The following is a 20,009-nucleotide window of genomic DNA, read 5'->3' as shown; positions in this document are numbered from 1 at the left end:
TCACATTAAGAATACCGTCCATCACTTTATGTAGCGCTAAATGGGACAGACTTCGAAGGGATCTAGTAACGCAAGACTGGGCATCCATGACGCGCTGTGTGCCAACAACAGCACCAGAATTGTACTTCAGCACAATCTGTTACCTCACAGCCTGGCATTTTCCCCACTCAACTATAACCATCAAGCCAGGGGATCAACCCTAGCTCAACGTAGAGTGCAGGAGGGCATGCCAGGAGCAGCACCACGTTTACCTAAGAATAAGATGATGATGTGGCAATGCTACCAAATGCTACTACTGGCACACAAAACAGCACTAACTAGCAAATGATGGAGAGAACTCAGTGATTCCACACTCAACAGATCAGATTTAAGCTCTGCAGTCCTGCCACATCCAGTGGTGAATGGTGGTGGACAATTAAACAACTCACTGGAGGAGGAGGCTCCACAGATATCCCCATCCTCAACAATGGAAGTGCCCAGCACATCAGTGCAAAAGATAAGGCTGAAGCATTTGTAACAGTCTCTAGCCAGAAGTGCTTGGCTGGATGATCCATCTTGACCTCCTCAAGTTGTCCCTTGGTGTCACAGATGCCAGTCTTCAGCCGAGTAGATTTACTCCAAGGAATATCAAAAAATGGTTGGAGGCGCTGGATATAGCAAAGGCTATGGTCCCTGACAACATTCTGGCAATCGTCCTGAAAAGCTGTGCTCAAGAATTTGCTGAATGCTTAGCCAACCTGTTCCAGTACGATTACAACACTGGCATTTAGCCAACAATGTGGAAAATTGCCCAGGGTGTCTAAAACACAAAAAGCAAGATAAATCCAATCCAGCCAATTACAACTCCATCAATCTGCTCTCAATCATCAGTAAAGTGATGGAAGTTGTCATCGACAGTGTTATCAAGCAGCACCTGCTCAACGACGCCCAGTTTGGGTTCCGCCAGGGCCACTCAGCTCCTGACCTCATTACAGCCTTCAAACATGGACAAAAGAGCTGAATTCCACAGGTGAGGTGAGAGTGACAACCTTTGACATCAAAGCCACATTCGCTCAAGTGTAACATCAAGGAGCCCTAGCAAAACTGGAATCAATGGGAACCAGAGAGAGACTCTGCAATAGTTAGTGGCACATGTGAAGATGGTTGAAGTGGTTGGAGACTAGTTATCTCAGCTCCAGGACATCGCTGCAGGAATTGCTCAGAGTAGGGTCCAAAACCTATCCATCTTCAGCCACTTTATCAATGGCCTTGCCTACATCCTAATTCAGAAGTGGGGATGTTTGTCAATGATTGCACAATGTTCAGCACCATTCACAATTCCTGAGATACTGATGCAATCTCTGTCCAAGTGCAGCAAGACAGCACAAAAATCAGAATAATGCTGAAAAAGGTGGCAACTAATATTCATGCCACACAGATGGCAGACAATGACTATCCCCTATCAGATAATCTAGCCATTGCTCCTTGACATTCAAAGGCATTACCATCAGTGAATTCCCCACTATTGTGGGGGGGGGGGTTCTATCAGGAAGCCAATTCAGCACAAAGGGGACAACAGAAACACGATGGACCAGGCAGATTTATGAGAGATAATGGAGCACACAGTCTGTACAACTGTTAGCCCTGATCTGGGAAAGAGAGAGAGAGAGAGCCATCCCTGCAGCTACCAACAGAACAGGGATCCCAGACAGCTACTCTCCCCGAGAACTATCTGCACAGCTATCTCCCTGAAACCTGCTGACACAGGGCTGTTCTGTACCAGGGAACCAACAGCGACAGACCATGACCAGCAAAGCTGACGACCGACAACCTCCGAAAACCATCGACCCAACTCACAAGGCCTCAGACACACCCTGAGGTGAAAGCTGGCTCGCAAAATCACCAGAAAGTAAGAAAACCCAAGTTCTCAAACCAGACTGAACACCATTCAAAGTCTTCAGTGAAGCACCAGCTACTGCAAGTGGGAATGGCCAACTGTATTTCAAAATTGCATTCATCCCCAGTGGTGAGCCTATTTTCTCACGTCACAAACTAGCTAGCAGGGAGGGGAAGTTGGTCGGTGACAGTGCAGGGAACCCTGAGGTCCGGAAGTCTGATTAAATTGTCTGTGTGTGAAACTACTGTTTAGTTTCTAATAGTAATTAGCCTGCGTTAAATTCATAACTGATAATGTCAGTCTCACTGCTTTGAATTTGCCTTTTTAACTCCTGTATTTTTATTCACCTTTGTTTTATTTGCCTGTTTATTACTTTTGTCTTTTTACTTCTTGTGATATACTCGCTTTTGCATCTAATAAACACAGCTTCTTTGCCCTGAAACAGCTCTCCATTGCCTTCTTCCCTTCACGTTCCAAAATTAATTCCAGTGTCAGAACCAGGGATCTAGGGGTGATTTGAACCACCTAAAAATCAGCAGGTTACCGATCACAAACCAGACTCCCTATGCTACCAACAATTAAGAGATTACGATGACCCAGAAATGAAACTGAACTCATCATATAAATACTAATGCTTCAAAAGTAGGTCAGAGGATAGGAATTCTGTAGAGATCAACTCACTTCCTGTAACTCCCAACCTCCAAAGTCTGTCCATCATCCACAATGCACATGTCAAGAGTCTAATAGAATATTCCCCACTTGCCTGGATGAGTGAACTGCCATCCACACTCACAAAGATTGAACCTATCTGGAAAAAAGCAACCCACTTGAATGGAACTACATTTACAAACTTCCACTCCCTCTACCACCAATGTTCAGAAGCAGCAGTGTATCTACAAGATGCACTGCAGAAATTCAACAAAGCTCTTCTGATAGCAATTTCCAAAAACCCCACCCAGAAGGACAAAGCAACTGGTACATACAAACACTACCACCTACAAGTTCTTCTCCAAGCCTCTCACCATCCTGACTTGGAAATATACCTCCATAAGTCCAAAAGAAATAGGAACAGATGTAGGCCATTTGGTCCCTTGAATTTAGTCTGGCATTCAATAAGATCATCACCGATTCGACATTCCTCACATCCACTTTCCTGCCCTTTCCCCAAACTCCGTTCCTTCAGTATTGTTATCTCAAAATCCTGAAATTCCCTCTCAAATGGCATTGTGAGTCTGCTTAAATGGATTTTAGCAGTTCAAGATGATAGCTCACCAGTTTGTCAAGGGCAACTAGGGGTGGATTACAAATTTTGGCTCACCCAGCAACACCCAAATTCCGTAAATGAATAAAAATAGAGAAGCATTGTGAAATAAGTTATTCTATTTACTTTCTCTGAACCTGATAGACCAGTTAAATATTTCTAATATTTTCTGTTTTTGTCTCATTTAAGTCAATAGCAAGATTTTCTTGTAACCGCTCTTAAAAATTCTTCACATTTTGGGAACTCATCTCAAATCTTTCCACACCTCAACCTCCCTCTCCTCTTTCAGACTTTAACTCTAACCTATGGCAAAATGCTTGACCACCTGTGATTTCTTTTAAAAATCTCTGCAATTTGTAATTGTTTTTAAAACTGTTGCAAAAGACTGCTAAGCATTCGCACCAATTATAAATGGAATGATGCGATTTCCTTGTATGCCAGTTCTTTGTTATTCATGCAGGATAGGGATATGGACCTGCCACATCTGACACAAAAATGTGGATAGTCTAGAATAGACACCCATGTTTGTTCTGAAGGTTTGTGCAATCCTGTTAATTTGAGGAAAATGTCTTTAGAAAGTAAATAAATAAAATCAGGTCTGGGACTAATCTCACACATATACCTGAATTCGGGGAGTTCCAAATTTATGCATAATAAGAGAGTCAAACTCGCCTCCAACCACCTCAACCATGTTCATGTGCATCACAGAGTGCATAGACAGGGTGGTTAAGAAGGCATTTAGCACACTTGCCTTCACTGCTCAGATCTGTGAGTATAGGAGGTCGGACATTATGTTAAGGTTGTATGGGACGTTGATGAGGACTTGTCTGCTGTACTGTGTCCAGTTCAGGTCTCCCTGTTATAGGAAGGATACTATTAAGTTGGAGAAGGTTCAGGAAAGATTTACCAGGATGTTGCCAGAAATGGAGAGTTTGAGTTACAAGGAGAGGCTGGATAGGTTGGGACTATTTTAACTGGACCGTAGGAGATTGATAGGTGACCTTATAGATAAAGGGATGTAGATAAAGTGAACAGCAGATGTCTCTCCCCTAGGGTGGGAGATTTCAAGACTAGGGGGCATATTTTTAAAGGAGAGAGGGGAAAGATTTGGAAAGGACATGGTGGCAATTTTTTACACAGAGATTGGTTCATGCGTGGAACGGACTTCCAGAGGAAGTGCTGAATGCAGGTACAGTTACAACTTTTAAATGTCATTTAGATAAGTACATGAATAAGGAACCTTTGAAGGGATGTGGGCCAGGCACAGGTAGGTGTGAGTAGTTTAGTTTGGGATTATAATCTGCATGGACTGGCTGGACCAAAGGGTCTGTTTCCACGCTGTATGATTCGATGATTCTAAGAAACACTGAGCCATATGATCAGAAACAGCAACAACAAGAAGAAAGTTACGGCTAAAAGCCATGTGGCCAGACAGAAAACGGAGGACAATCCAAGGGGCTGGAGGGTGAAGCTAATCAGAGCACCAAATAGAAGGAGACACAAACAGGACAAGGAACACACAGAATTCTGTGCAGAAGTGACCTGCTGTTAGGTCAGTTTTTCTATTTGACAGTAAAAGAAAGACAGGATCTCATTTCAATACTGTGTGAGCTAGGTAACAAAGGTCTAAAACTTAGAAAGTTGTGCTGATTGCCTAGAGATACTGAAGAGCTGGATATTGTCTCAATTGGAAAGAAATTCTGGAAAATTACACCATCAGGACAATCAAGACCTGACAGAGACACAATTAATGGAGCTGTACCTTGTTAATCATCGCCATGCAACTCAAAAGGTGAAGGTATTTTCTAATCAATCTTTTCAGGGATGTCATGACACCCAGCAGTCATCAAGACTCCTGACCTACTCTGTGTACATATAAAACCGCGCATTGTGTAGCTACGTTAATGTGGAGAGTGATATGAATGCTTCTGGTTTAAGATGCATCTTGCTGGCACTGATTTTACGAAGTGAAATGTTCCTTTTTATTAGCAGTAGTATTTGATTGTTAATTCATGCTTTAAGGAGGAACATCTTCAGCCAGAGACTGGTGAATCTATGGACCTCACTGCCACAGAAGGCTGACAAGACCAGGTCATTGAGTATATTTAAGATGGAGATAGATAGGTTCTTGATTGTCAAGGGGATCAAGTGTTATGGGGAGAAAACGGGAGAACGGTGTTGAGGAATTTATCAGCCATGATTGAACAGCGGAGCAGGCTCAATGGGCCGAATGGCCTAACTTCTGCTCATATGCCTTATGGTCTCATGGCTGCTATTTGTATTGGTTCTGATTTGTGCCAAAATAAAAGCAGCAAAAATTGGAATGTTGTAAGCCATTTCTCCAAATTGCTTTTTGATTTATGGTTTTTCAATGCATTTACAACAATACTAATTGTCACTGTCAGTATTTAACTGCTTTCAACATCCAGTATTAACCCAATGCGAATAAAATCATGTGCTTCTGCAGTCATCAAATATATTTTCTCACAAAAATCCAACTTATTACATATAAACTGTACCACCTGCCACACTGGAATTGTTGCAAACGCCATCACAGCACCTACGCCATTTGCAAACACGAGTTGTTTTGTGTATAAAACCTTACAGATATTAATTAATATAAATCTGACTAGAAACTTCCAATTAATTAAGGTTAAGCCACATAGCTATTGGACAGAGGAGTTTTTGACAAACAGCATTTCAAGACTGCTTAATCTGGCACACTTCCACCACTAATAATCACTTAAAATGATTGTTTTTCTTCCTTTGAAAGTGATTGTTTACGAAACCTGAATTAACAGGATTTAGTTTAGTTTTTTTTCTAGCTCCCATTAAACTGAATGGCAGGTGGTGGATTACGACGAGCATTTCCTATCTCTCACAGTCACCTCTCCATAACACAATGACACAATCCAACAACAGATCTGAAGTGCCAGTACTGCCTTCTACTAATCAATGGCAGTGAGTTATTGATCACAAAGACCTCCCCAAGGCCACACAAGTGTACACAGTAGTTGCCTGGACTGCAGTGATTCCCTAGCCTCCTTGAAACCAGGTCTTTTCTTTTTTATTCATTTGTGGGATGCAGGTGTTGCTGCCCGGGCCAGTATTAATTGCCCGTCCATAGATGCCCTTGAGAAGGTGCCTCCATGAACTGCTGCACTCCACCTGCAAGTGAAATTCCTGCAAAATCATCTTCAATGTTCTGTGACTAAAAGAGGCTTCTTCATCAGGTCCTCAAATGGCAAATGCCCCTGTGTAGGGTAAAGAAAACATTCAAAGACACTCTGAAGTTATTTCTAAACTATAGCAGTAGTGAAGCTAATGACTGAGAGGACCTATTCAGATTGCCAACAACTTGTCCGTTAACTTGTATCATGCTTCAAGTGCTAGCGCTTTAAAGTGACACCAGTGGTGGATAAGTTCTTGGAGTGGATTCTGAGGGACAGTGTTTACACATACTTGGGAAGGCAAGGACTGATGAGGGATAGTCAACATGGCTTTGTGTATGGGAAATTATGTCTCAGCAACTTGATTGAATTTTTGGATGAAGTGATGAAGAAGATTAATGAAGGCAGAGCAGTGGACGTTGTCTATATGGACTTAAACAAGTTCAGCGTGGTTCCACATGGTAAACTGGTGAGCAGTTAGAACAGGTGGAATCCAGGGACAGCTAGCCATTTGGATACAAAATTAACTGGAAGGTAGGAGACAGAGGGTGGCAGTGGAGGGTTACCTTTTAGCCTGTGACCAGATGTTTGTCACAAAAGTTGGTGCTGGGTCAATTGCTTTTTGTAATTTATATAAATGATTTGGATGTGAATATAGGAAGTATGGTTAGTAAGTTTGCAGATGATGGCAAAACTGGTCGTGTAGTGGACAGTGAAGAAGGTTATCTCACAGTACAACAGGATCTTGATCGGATGGGCCAAAGGACCAAGGATGGCAGATGAAGTTTAATTTAGATAAATGTGAGGTGCTGCATTTTGGAAAGGCAAATCAGGGCAGGGCTTATACACTTACTGGTAAAGGCCAGGGGAGTGTTGCCGAACAACAGAGAGACATTGACATACAGGTTCACAGTTCCGTGAAAGTAGAGTAACTGGTAAATAGGATAATGAAGAAGGTGTTAGCTGGCGAAGCTATTCCAACTTCCAGGTTAATCCTTTCATGCCAACAATTACACAACAATTGTTTTAACCTTTGTCAGTGTTAAATTATTATGGATTTTTACAAAAAGGCACTCACAATCACGCAATGGATAAAGTTCATTCGATTCTGCCCCGTTGGATTGACCTGTGCTAGTAGCACTTCTAACTCGTACCCAATAAAGATCTCTAAAAGTCGTAAAAGTCCTTGACAGGTCACATGACAGCATTGAAATATTGATGCAGTGCTCCACTGGAATGAATCTGTTGGCATTCCTGCTTCAAATAAAATAAGACAAATTTACTGAACGCATCAAATTCACTTGAGGTTTCCATGTGCTGCATTAGCAAAGGCAAATTTAGTGGAATATGAAGCAATTCTCATTTAAAATAAGGAGGTAAAGTTTAAGTTATTGTAAGATTGTTAAAACCGATTGTGTATTACAGCCAAAATTGCACGTGCCCTCAGAAATTCAAATGCAGACTTAGAAATTGATGTTTGAGATGTAGGCTTTTGTTCCCTAAATCTCCTGTGATTTTATTCATGGAGGGTCAAGAGCACATGTCATCTGCAGGTCAAGTGGGATTCCATAGGTCAATGGAACCAGGGGCATGCAATTGTTAATCAGTCCCTAGATTAAAGTCACACTTTTGCCCTTACTTATATGGTAAATTGATTTTACATAAATATATTTACAGCATTAATTAGCAGGCCTTACTGACGCTATAAAGGCAAAGGAGTTAATTGGAGCAAGAGAGTTTCTCTGCACAGGATAAGAAGCTGCGAGTTGCAAACATGTGGTAGTACAGCAAATTTACATGGAAAGTTCCTCGATGAGTGTGGGCACGGGAATTTGCAACAAATAAAGTGGATATTAAATGCGTACAAATCAGTAATTAGTTGTAATTTTGGACATGAAAATGAGAAACCAAAAGAGGCAGAGAAAAGAAAATAGTGAATTGGAAGAAAAACTGAGGCATAGTCTTTAAAAAGAAAAGCAGCATCCCTTCCTATAATGTCTTTCCAAACAGGAGGATGGCACAAATTAATTTACAGCCAATGATGCCTTAGACATCTTTGCCCATGCCTGTGAAACACCTTGCCATTCTCGCATGGGTGTGTGCCTAAGCAAAGGTCAGGACTTTTAAAAGCACGACTTGCCCACATAGAATCCCTACAGTTTGGAAACAGGCTATTCAGCCCACTGGGTCCACACTGACTCTCCAGAGAGCACTCAAACCCAACCCACATCCTATTGTTGCATTTCCCATGGCTACCGCATTTGACCGAAACATCCCTGACATTAGGGGCAATTTAGCATGGCCAATTTACCTAAACCGCACATCTTTGGATTGTGGAAGGAAACAGGAGCACCTGGAGGAAACCCACGCAGACACAGTGAAAATGTGCAAACTCCCTGCATTCACCCGCAGGTGGAATCAAACCCAGGTCCCTTGTGCTGTGAGGTAGCAGGGCTAACCACCGAGCAACCATGCTACCCTTGAACTAGCAACCTTGAACAAGAAACAAAATGCCCAAGAAGTTGTACAAATGGAAATCCGAGCTAGATAAAAGGATTGATCAAACATTGGGTGAAAATGATTCTTTAAGAAATGGAAACATGGAAACTTTATCACTGATGGTGCAATAACGACGAACTACAAAATCAAAAATTGCAGGCAAGATAGAAGGCTGGAGGAGATTTCAAAGAAAGGTGAGCTATGGCAAGACAAAGATAAGCAAGTGTTTTTGTCTGTGGCTGTTTCACCTTAAATGCCTGTCATAACTTGGACAGGGTTTGTTGGAATCCCAATGGAATGTTTGTGAAAAAAGTTTTCAACTATAAATTCTGCAAATTCTATAAAGTGATATAGCAACTGTCTCTGGCAGGAAATCAGAAAACTCTGACTGAGATGAGGAACAGGAAGCTAGGATGATTAACAAGTACCAAAGCTGAAAAGTGGGCAGGACAAGATACTGCAGTTTGAAAAAGGCAGAGATTAAGATCAATACTTTCTCATGAACTGTTCATGTCACCATTGAAGGTGGTTGGATAAGTTGTTAGAAAAGCAGTTGGCGTTGTTTGTATTATATAGAAAAATAAGTCACAGCGAGTAGAAAAAGGAGTAGATCATGCAAAATCTTAATAAATACTGACTAGGCTGAAGTACTGTAGCCAATTATGGACAGTACGCTTTAAGACAAACTGCAAGAAGACAGAGGGGTTTTACTTGACTGGTACCGGGGATGAAGGGCTGCAGTTACATGGAGACAGCTGAGAAGCTGGAATTGTTCTCCTCAGAATAAAGATGGTTAAGGGATTAAAGAATTAATAGAAGTATTCAAAATCACTAGAACATAGATTTACAGTAATTGCCAAAGGAAGCAGGAGATCTTTTTGTTGCACAGAAAGTTGTCATTAAAATGTAGAGAGATAGTGGGAACTGAGGATGCAAGAGAATCTGAGATAACAAGGTGTCGAGCTGGATGAACACAGCAGGCCAAACAGCATCAGAGGAGCAGGAAAGCTGATGTTTGGGGTCTAGACCCTTCTAAGAAACATGAGATTTCCTGCTCCTCTGGTGCTGCTTGGCCTGCTGTGTTCATCCAGCTCTACACCTTGTTATCTCATCATTAAAATGTAGTTAGCTTTAAGCTACATGATGATGTATTTTGACTCTATTTCAAATGGCTGTAGATACTCATAAGATTTGTCAAGATTTCATGAGGGCTACTACTGTCATGCGTATTAACAGTTCAATACAATTTATCTACGAAAGTACTGGGTAATTTGTGAAAGTTTACTATTACACCAAATAGGGCCTCATCGAATTTGAGGAATTTGAATTTATCAGTTTGTGCTCTTGATTCATTTTGATTCCATTTCTTATAAAAACATACAGCTGTAATCCCACTGTTGTATTTAGCTCTATAAGACTTGCTTTTTTTTTCATCATCATGACTTATAAAATTGGTTCGATGGGTGGCACTGACTGAAACAAAGCAACCACACCTTCATTCATTCCCTTTGCCACTGGTTCATCATGTCCACAGTGCTTGCTATCTCCAATGTACTCTGCAGCAACTACTTTAAGACTTCTTTGACAGTATCTCCCAAACCCGTGACCTCTGCCAAATAGATTGGCAAAGGTAGCAGGTAAATGGAAATATTAAGTCACACGCAATCCCACTATCAAAAGGTGCTATCCCTTGCTCATCAGTGGGTCATAATCTTGGAAATTCCTCCCCAATAGCAAGACAAATGCGCCTTCACACAGAAAGACTGCAGGAGTACAAGAAGGAGGCTCAAAATTACCTGCTCCAGAGCACCTAAAATGGGAATAAATGCTTATGTGGCAGCAACATTACATCCTGAAACTGAATTAAGAAAACACAGTATATTCACTGTGGAAATATTTCAGAAATCCAGTGCTAATGCACATATACTTACCTTAGCGTACAATACTCGACTGTGTACCGTGTACCTGGAGGTGAACCAGTTCCTGGTTTCCATGTTGCAAAATGTTTAAAGTTTACAGAATTTAATTTTACATTCTGTGGCGCAGGCAGTTGGCCTAAAACTGAAGAACAAATATAAATTTAGACTTTGTATTTGGAAAGCGAAAAGCAGATTCTCACTGATAACAAATTTCAACATTCTTACGCCTTTGCAGACTGGTTTCACTGATCAAATAGAAACATTTCAGAAAAAGTGATAATGGGAACTGCAGATGCTGGAGAATCCAAGATAATAAAATGTGAGGCTGGATGAACACAGCAGGCCCAGGAGCACAAAGGGTCTAGTGTCAGCTTTTGTGCTCCTGTGATGCTGCTGAGCCTGCTGTGTTCATCCAGCCTCACATTTTTTATTATCTTCATTTCAGAAAAGGTATTTGTTACACTTGAGAGGGTGCAGAAAAGACTGCTGGGATTGGAGGGGTTGAGCAGTAGGGGCAGGCTGAATAGGCTGGGTCTTTCGCTCCTGGAGCTTCAAAGGCTGAGGGGCGACCTTAGAGAGGTTTATAAAATCATGACGGTCATGGGTAAGGGGATTGGCAAGGTCTTTTTCACGGGGTGGGGCATTCCAAAACCAGAGGGCACAGGTTCAAAGTGAGAGGGGAAAATCTGAAAAGGGACCTAGGGGGCAACTTTTTCATGCAGAGGGTGGTGCGTGTACGGAATGAGCTGTGGCGGAGGCGGAGACAGAGACAGTTACAACATTTAAAAGGCATCTGGATGGGTATATGAATGGCAAGGTTTTAGAGGGATATGGGCCAAATGCTGGTAAATGGGACTAGGTCAGATTAGGACATCTGGTCAGTGTGGACAAGTTGGACCAAAGTGTGTGTTTCTGTGCTGTACAACCCTATGACTCTATTAGCATTCCAGCTGCAGAATTGGCTCTGGGTCACCAGGGGCACAGATTACAAAAGGGAATTTGGTGTTTTCAATCTTGAAAAATCAGAAAAGAAGCTTTAGGAAGTGTACAATACAGGATCTTCATTAGGTAGAATATTTAATGCAAAGTGAGAAGAAGACAGAGGTCTGACGCATCTGGGAGTAGTATGCACATATGCACTGAAAGCACTTAGCTCTATCTTACCATTTCTTTTTGACCCATTCACTGAGTCCAAATGCTCAGAGTGCTTATCCAACATTTCACTCTGCTTGAACGGAAATTTTCCCTTTAAACGTTTCGAGGATTGTAATTTTAGTGGTCACCACAAACTCCCTACACTCATCACTGACTCCATCTCTCTCCTTGGCAACAGTCTGAGGCTAAACTAGATTGCAGGCAATCTTGGTGTAAGGTTCTTGAATAGATTTGTAGCTCGGGTTGTGGATACTGTGGTCGGTTGGCTCGCCGAGCTGGTTGATTAGTTCACAGACGTTTCATTACCCTGCTGGGTAACATCATCAGTGCAGCCTCCAATGAAGTGCTGTTGTGTTTTCCTGCCTGGTATTTAAACTCTGGGGTCCGTTGGAGTCGATTACCTCATTTCTATTTTTTCGTCGCAGTGGTGTATATACAGGGCCTAATTCTACATGTTTATTGATGGCCTTCTTGGTGGAGAACGAGGCTTCTGGAAATTCCCGTCCTTGTCTCTGTTTGGCCTGCACTAGGATCCTGATGTTGTCCCAATCAAACCGGTGTTTCTCCTTATCAATGTCAATGGAGGCGAGTGAGTATTGGTCGTGTTTTTTTGTTGCGAGTTGATGTTTGTGTATTCTTGTGGCCAGTTTCCTTCCTGTCTGTTCCATGTAATGTTTGTCGCAGTCCTTCGCTACCTAGACGGTAACCACCCCAACACTCACAAACAGAGTTATGCAAAAACACTATTTAAGTGAGCCACAACACACTACAGCAACCCAGAACTACGTCAAAATGAAGAAGAATACCTCTACCAAGTATTTGAGGGCAATGGATACCCGAACTGCTGGCACCGACAAGCCTATCACACAAACAACAACAGGAAGATACATTGTGGCCTGACATGCTCATTATGTTACTGAACATCGAAGACATATTCAAACTGACCACAAGACTCTTATGGCAATTCGGCATCAGAGTGGCACACAAACCTACATCAACCCTATGCCAACTGCGAACTCAAACCAAAGACGCCTTACCCGCTATGGACAGAACAAACATGATATATAAGATTCCATACATGGACTACGACAAACATTGCATCGAACAGACAGGAAGGAAACTGGCCACAAGAATACACAAACACCAACTCGCAACAAAAAAACACGACCAATACTCACTCGCCTCCATTCACACAGATAAGGAGAAACACCGGTTTGATTGGGACAACATCAGGATCCTAGTACAGGCCAAACAGAGACTAGGATGGGAATTTCTTGAAGCCTGGTTCTCCGCCAAGAAAGCCATCAACAAACACATAGAATCAGACCCTATATATACACCACTGCGACGAGAAACGGGAAATGAGGTAATCGACTCCAACGGACCCCCAGAGTTTAAATACCAGGCAGGGAAACACAACAGTGCTTCATCGGAGGCTGCACTGATGATGTTACCCAGCAGGGTAATGAAACGTGTGCAAACTAACGAGCCAGCTCATAATGAACCAACCACAGAACATAATTTTTGACATCACAATACGATTTCAATTATATTGTCACTGACGCAGTTTATTTCCATTTGAATAAACATTGCTGGTCTCAGTCACTGTCTCAATTCATCTATTGCTGAAACTATCATCCCTGCCTTTAGACTAGACTACTCAAACACACTCCCAACTAGCCTTGTTCAGTCAACTCTCCGTGAGGCTGAAATTATTCAAAGCTCTGTTGTCAATACCATAATTGCACCAAATTCCATTCCCTCACCCGTCCACCTGGTTCAATGACCTACTTAGGCTTCTGGCTAGACAATGCCTGGCTATTCATATTGTTTTCTTATCTGTCTTTTTAACTTCCACCTTGACTTTGCCCCTTTCCATTTGCAATCTCCTTCTTCCCCAATATATCTCAGAGAGCAGGCACATCCCTAATTCGAGCCTCTTGAGTATCTTGATGTTAATGTTTCTGTCTGTGATGGCTAGGACTTTAATTGCTTATGTTCTTGTCTGCAGAATTCCAACCCAAACATCTCAGTCTTCCTTTGCCATTTTCCTGCTTTTAAGATGTTCCTAATAGTCTACCTCCGGCACCAAACTTTTGATCATTTGTCCTAATATTTCCTTACGTGGCTTAGTGTCATACTTTTGTTTTATAAGACAGCTCTAAAGTACCTTGGGATGTTTTGCTGTGTTACAAGTAGTATATAAATCCAAGTAGTAGTTATTCCAACTATTCACGTAATTCCAGAGAATTTATCAGCAACACTGTACCTAATCTCCTGATTTAAAAGGTTGGTCAGGACTCAGAGCCATCAGGTGTGGTAATATTAATGTGGGACCTCTGGTCTATGTGGCTAATAGGCTGTAGCTGGTGGCACACAAATTCTATTTTGTGACTGATTGTTGTAAAGCACGAGATGTCTCATTCCAAATCTTACAAAAGCAAGCAGCATTTATTTTCAGTTTTATGAAAGATTAATACAATTTTCTTTGCAAAAATAGATGGTCCATATTTTAGGAGAATCAATAAATTGAGCCATGCTTATGTCATTGCAGTGTGTATCAGAAAAAGATTTCCTGCAACACAGATTTATTGCTCAATGTAGAAGTTAGGAAGTTGCTTTCTGAACAGTCCTGCATCTCCAGGAACTTTATTACAACAGCATTGTATCGCGAATCTCAACATTAAAAATAAGATTTTATTTCTAAATTGTGAGATGGTTGCACAACAGGATGGGCCTGATTTAAACCCATTCAAATGTTGCATGTTTGATTTAATTTAATAATGATTGCATTACTGTAGTAAATAAAAGAACCTACCATGTAAAAGAAGATGTAAGAACATTACAATCCATACTGCTGGCTTAGCCATACTTCCATCCGCCCAAATGGCCAGCAGGGTCTCAGTGACATTTTGAAGCATTTCTCCTGGACAGCATTACACAGCCTGCAGAATTAACGCAACAAATTATTGCAGGGTTCTCCCCACAGAGTCTTACGACAACTTGCAAATAGGCACACAACGTCTTTAATGTAATAAAACATTTCACAGTGGCGCTGTGAAATAAAACATGACACTGTGCCGCATAAGGAGATACTAGAGCAGATGACAAAATAGTTGGTAAAACAGCTTGTTTACTAAGGAGCATCTTAAAGGAGGAGGGGGCAGAGAGAAGGGAAGTTTGAAGCTTACAGCATAGGCACGTCAAACACGGCCAAGCAAATAAATTTGGAAATGTGGCAATGGCACAGCATAGATAATTCATAGGAATTGCTGGGGAAACTCAGCGGTTCTGGCAGCATTTATGGAGAGAAAAACAGGGGTAATGTTTCAAATCTAACATGACTCTTCTTTATTCTGAAGAAATTATCTCAAACTCAATAAAACTCAACTGTTTCTGTCTCCACAAACGTTGCCAGACCTGTTGAGTTCCTCTGGCACTTTCTGATTTTATTTCACATTTCCAGCACCTGCAGTATACTATTTTTACCATTCAGAAGTTCTAAGGCTGGAGAACAGTCAGATGGGGAGGGATGAGGCCATTGAGTGATTTGAAAACAAGGATGCGAATTTTAAAATCCGGAAGCTGGTCAATATGGATCAGAGAGTAGAGGATAGGTGAACAGCGCTTGATGTGAGTTAGAATACAGGCAGTAAACGCCAAAATTAGCTCACAATCACATAGGATGAAAGACAGAAGGCCACTCATGAGGGCATTGGAATAATCAAGTCCCAAGGCAACAAAATCACACGTGAAACAAGTTTCACGAGACTGAAGAAGCCAGTTAGTTGGTGGAGAGGCCTACATATTCACAGGAGAGGCCATACATCTCATTTCTGCTGGCAAGAATCCCTGTCGCAATACATCAACAGCAGAAATGGGGTGAGAACTTGCCCATTGGCTAATGAGGCCGAGCAACAAGCTCCCCAAATGTCGTTCTTCCCAAGTCCACAAAGATTTGGTGCTGGTTCAGGGATTCTTCTAAGCATGGACACATGTCCCATGCCACCTTCAGGAATTCGGAAAACACTCCAGGGTTTGCCAGCGGCCTCCTGGGACTCCCTCTTTCAAAAGCATTTAGTGCCAAGTGGTAGAAGGTGCCTGGGAAGGGAGCCCCCTTTTTGGTACAGTCCTACTCCATCCTCCCTTCCCTTTTCCTGGCAACGCTCAACATTTCCCACTCAGCTCTCTCCAGGAAAGGATCCCAGAATGATCTCTGGGGAAGGCCCCACTGTAGTAATGGCAGCAGGTGCTGGATTTTTTTGTTAACGCTTCAAAGTTCACTTTCCATTCAAGATTCAGAGATGGCCCTGGAATAAATAAACTGAAATATTTCTTCCCTCAGGCCGCAGATTTATTGACAGCAGGTTGATGCAGAGAAATGTATTGAAAATGAGCTTCTGGTCTCCTACAGAACTGCTTTTGCTTTTGGAACACAAACAACAAGCATCGTCGAGCCAAACAAAAACACTTTAGCAAAACACCGGGAGCTCAAGCAGGCAGCTCGAGCAGTTCAAGGTAACAAATAGACATTGTAGAAAACACCAGAGAATGACCCAACTGCACAAACTGGTGCGAGGCTATCAGGCCTTTTCTGAGGTGAAACTAAACTAACTCCAGATAGCACCATGAAATGGCAGCAGCCACAATTTCTGGTGGTGGTGTTAATAATAGAAAGGTGCGGGACTCTGATGCACTCGGTACACTCGATGTGCAGGATTGCTGATGCTATAGTCCTAAATCATGAAGAAGGCCCAATGGTGACCATTTTACCTTCACGAGTGGCATCTCATTCTTTCAGAGAATCCCAGCAGAATAGGACGAGTCTGCAGCCTGTTCTCCAACCAGTCAGTGGAAATAGAATGGGATGGATAATGAACTTTTATTGAATTATAAAAGTTAGGCGTATTCATTTAATACTACAGAGCTTGAGGATTGCTGAAAAATGGCTTTTGTTCAAAGCGGTTCACCTTGAAAATTCATTGAAACACAACATAAAAGGGCATAAAGGGAACAGAACATTACCCTGTATGACAAGAGAGTGCTTACTAGTTGCCAAGAGTCAGTCTACCCAGGTTTCAAATTTAAAGAAAGCTTGGCAGTTAACTGTCAATCACCCAACCATTGAACTTCCTATGTCTCGACTATCAAAGTTTATTTGCTAACCTATCATATGATAACAAAATGTGAAGCTGGATGAACACAGCAAGCCAAGCAGCATCTCAGGAGCCTGAGATGCTGCTTGGCCTACTGTGTTCATCCAGCTTCACACTTTGTTATCTTGGATTCTCCAGCATCTGCAGTCCCCATTATCTCTTGCTAACCTATCAGCAGTCTCCTCCACTTGTACAACATGATTGCAATTTTCTCTTTATGCTGGTATTTCTTGTGAAATGTTGTGATGATTGAAAGATGAAAAGCTTTAACATATTGTGTGTTTTTCTCAATATTCAAAAGTCATGTTGGGATTGCCATAAACAGTAGAATTTCCCTGTGATGTGTGAAGTGGGACTTTGATTTGTTTGTGATGAAATGTAATGTCTGTTTGTATGTTGCTTTGAAAGATATTTTGTTTGTTTACATGTTCATAATTAAAGTCCCACTACCGGTAGAAACTAGGGAGATGACCCAGAAAATTTGTATTAGAGGAGTCGATGCTCATAACATCCTGAGATTAAAACAGATAAACCAGTGGTCAGCTGCAGCTGACAGCAAAATATTTATCTCCTGGTCACCATTGGTGCAAACGACAATATTATGCATCTGAGCGATTGTTGTCCCTCACGATTCTTGTACGTAGTACTACTGAGATCAAACTTCTTTGACAGAGTCAATTTGGCAAAATAAGTTGGGCACATTATGTTGCTGACAGTGGCAAATGAGTGTTTCGTGTTTCCTTGTGCTTTCTCTTCATTTGCTATTTTTCTCTTCATTTGCTATTTTAACGGGGGTGTATCTTGGTCATTATGATCTAGCGAAATGTATAATTTACTATGGCTTTTACAAAATAAATTATTTTTTGTTTAAAATGCAAAATTACAAAAGACACCAAAATTCTACACAGAACATCAAGTGTCAGCTATCAAATTTTCATAGAGTTTATTCCCCTTCCTAATACAATTCTTTTAGTTTCAGCATTGTCATCTCCTTTCACTCATCTCCAAATCAAACACTGCACACACTGTGCTGCCATTATTGTTCTCTGCCTGAAATAAATGGAATAAAGTTTTTGGATAAATTGGCTACACGGAATTTGAAACATAAACTGTTTTGCATTCACTCTCAAAAACTCATGTCTTACTGCCCCTTCACACTAATTCCTTGCCTACATGTGTTTTACAGGAAGAAGAACTGGCTGTTTCAATGTCAGATTTTGTAGTTGTTGTGTTTTATTAAACTGTGAGCTATCAGTAGAATCTATTATTTGGGGCTTCTGTAACTGTCCCTGTATTTTTATCTCTGTTTTGTGTATTCTTTGTTCTTTATCACTCTCTGGGGATCAGAAATTCCCTGTTTTCACTAACTAAACCAAAAATTATGCAAGTGTAAAGTAATACGTAAAAACATGAAATTTCAATTTCAACACTGATGACACCACAGTCCCTCCTGGGTCCTTGTTCATCTCTCCCTCCCTAGATACTTTTCACTTTGTTTTACCAACCACTTTTGCTCTCCCTAATTCTTTCTGTTACTTTTCCCATTCAATAACATAGTTGGTTTAGGTCATCTCATTTTGAGGTGTCAGTTTCTCTCCAGTCATTTTAGCTGTAAGTTGAGACAAGTTCCAATTGACTTCTATTTTCAAAGGAAGAAATCAGCAAGAGAGATTCAATGAAGTGGGAACCTGATTAATATACTTTTAACCAATTGCAAGTTTAAAACAAGAAATAGCTGCCAAAAAATGTTTTTTTCTTCTGTATTCTAGGTGTTCACATTTTCAATATCATGAGTAAAATCTCCGCACATATAAACTCACGGTATTTTTCTCACTTCTGCAATGTGTCTAAACCTAAAAGGTTTGCCAGATTTTAAAATTCAATATTCTTATATTTCATAGACTCAAACCACACAGAAACATTCATTTGGCCCGTCAGGCATGCACAGATTCTTTGGAATAGGTTCCCAGTCAGTCCCATCACACCAACTCTTTCTCTCATAGCCTGGCAACTGTTTCTTCTTTTTTCCTCCAGTAGTAGCCAATTTCCTTTTGCAAGTTTGTATTCAATCTGCTTTCACCAGCATTCCAGATAGTGATTCCAAATCATAGCAACTCACTCTTTAAATTCCCCTTCCTCAAACCCTGGATTATTTTGGCAATTATCTTAAAACTGAGATCTCTGATTCCCGAACATTCTGCAACTAGAAACAATTTCTCTTTATTCACTCCTTCAAATCCTTTGACAATTTTACATGTTCCCATTAAACCACCCCTCCACCTTCTCAATTAATAATGCTGTAAAAATCACAAAACTCAAATCACAGAAAGCTCAAGGGTACATCCAATTAGCAAAATATAGGTTATGCTATTGTACACCTATGTCACAGTGCTTCATGGCATTCTATACAAGCAAAACTCTCGAAATGCATGCATTTTCAGACAACTCCTATTATTTTAATCTCTTTTGTTAACACCGTGACTTTTAAACTAATGTTCCAATGAAGCACAACATAAGCTCGAGGAACAATATTGTATTTCTACTTTGGCACTAGGCAGCCTCGAGGACTCAATACTGAATTCCATAACTTACAAACATTACTGGTATTTAAAAAGGATACACTAGCAACCAGTTCAGGATTGTCAGTCACGTTCCCTACAATGGAAACTACATAAAATAATGCATCGTGTTCTTTGCAGACAAAAAGAACATGTGCATGCACTGTGCCTGTCTCAAATCGACAAAATACTTGACAGGAATTCACGGGTTCATTTTTCAGGATATGATATCTGTCCTTCGTCTTTCTTGCATTCTCCACCTCCACACAGTTTTGTTTTTGATTGTGTCTTGTTTACTTTGGTCTCAGTAGAAAGGGCGCATTCTCTCCCTTTCACACCTTCATTCACATCCACCCTACATCTCATTTTCTCCATCACCACCATTGACATTTGCACTGAACCCTTACATCACTTG

The 20,009-nt window shown here is 41.2% G+C and overlaps 1 protein-coding gene across 3 annotated transcripts in view; it reads right to left on the bottom strand.

Moving 5' to 3' along the window:
- Nucleotides 1-20,009, bottom strand: part of LOC125458899 (interferon gamma receptor 1-like) — a 51,444-nt gene that overhangs the window by 26,333 nt on the left and 5,102 nt on the right. For 2 of the 3 annotated variants that reach the window (XM_048544717.1, XM_059651286.1), the window contains exons 2-4: nt 14,699-14,825; nt 10,738-10,867; nt 7,386-7,564 (exon numbers count right to left, since the gene is read on the bottom strand). In XM_048544717.1, the coding sequence (XP_048400674.1) occupies nt 7,386-7,564; nt 10,738-10,867; nt 14,699-14,801 (412 nt within the window). In that variant the 5' untranslated portion in view covers nt 14,802-14,825. The remainder of the gene's footprint in view (nt 1-7,385; nt 7,565-10,737; nt 10,868-14,698; nt 14,826-20,009) is intronic. The other variant, XM_059651287.1, reaches the window with a different exon arrangement.

Source organism: Stegostoma tigrinum, chromosome 15 (genome assembly GCF_030684315.1).
Source record: "Stegostoma tigrinum isolate sSteTig4 chromosome 15, sSteTig4.hap1, whole genome shotgun sequence".
NCBI lineage: Eukaryota > Metazoa > Chordata > Chondrichthyes > Orectolobiformes > Stegostomatidae > Stegostoma > Stegostoma tigrinum.
This window is presented reverse-complemented; position numbering and strand designations above follow the sequence as displayed.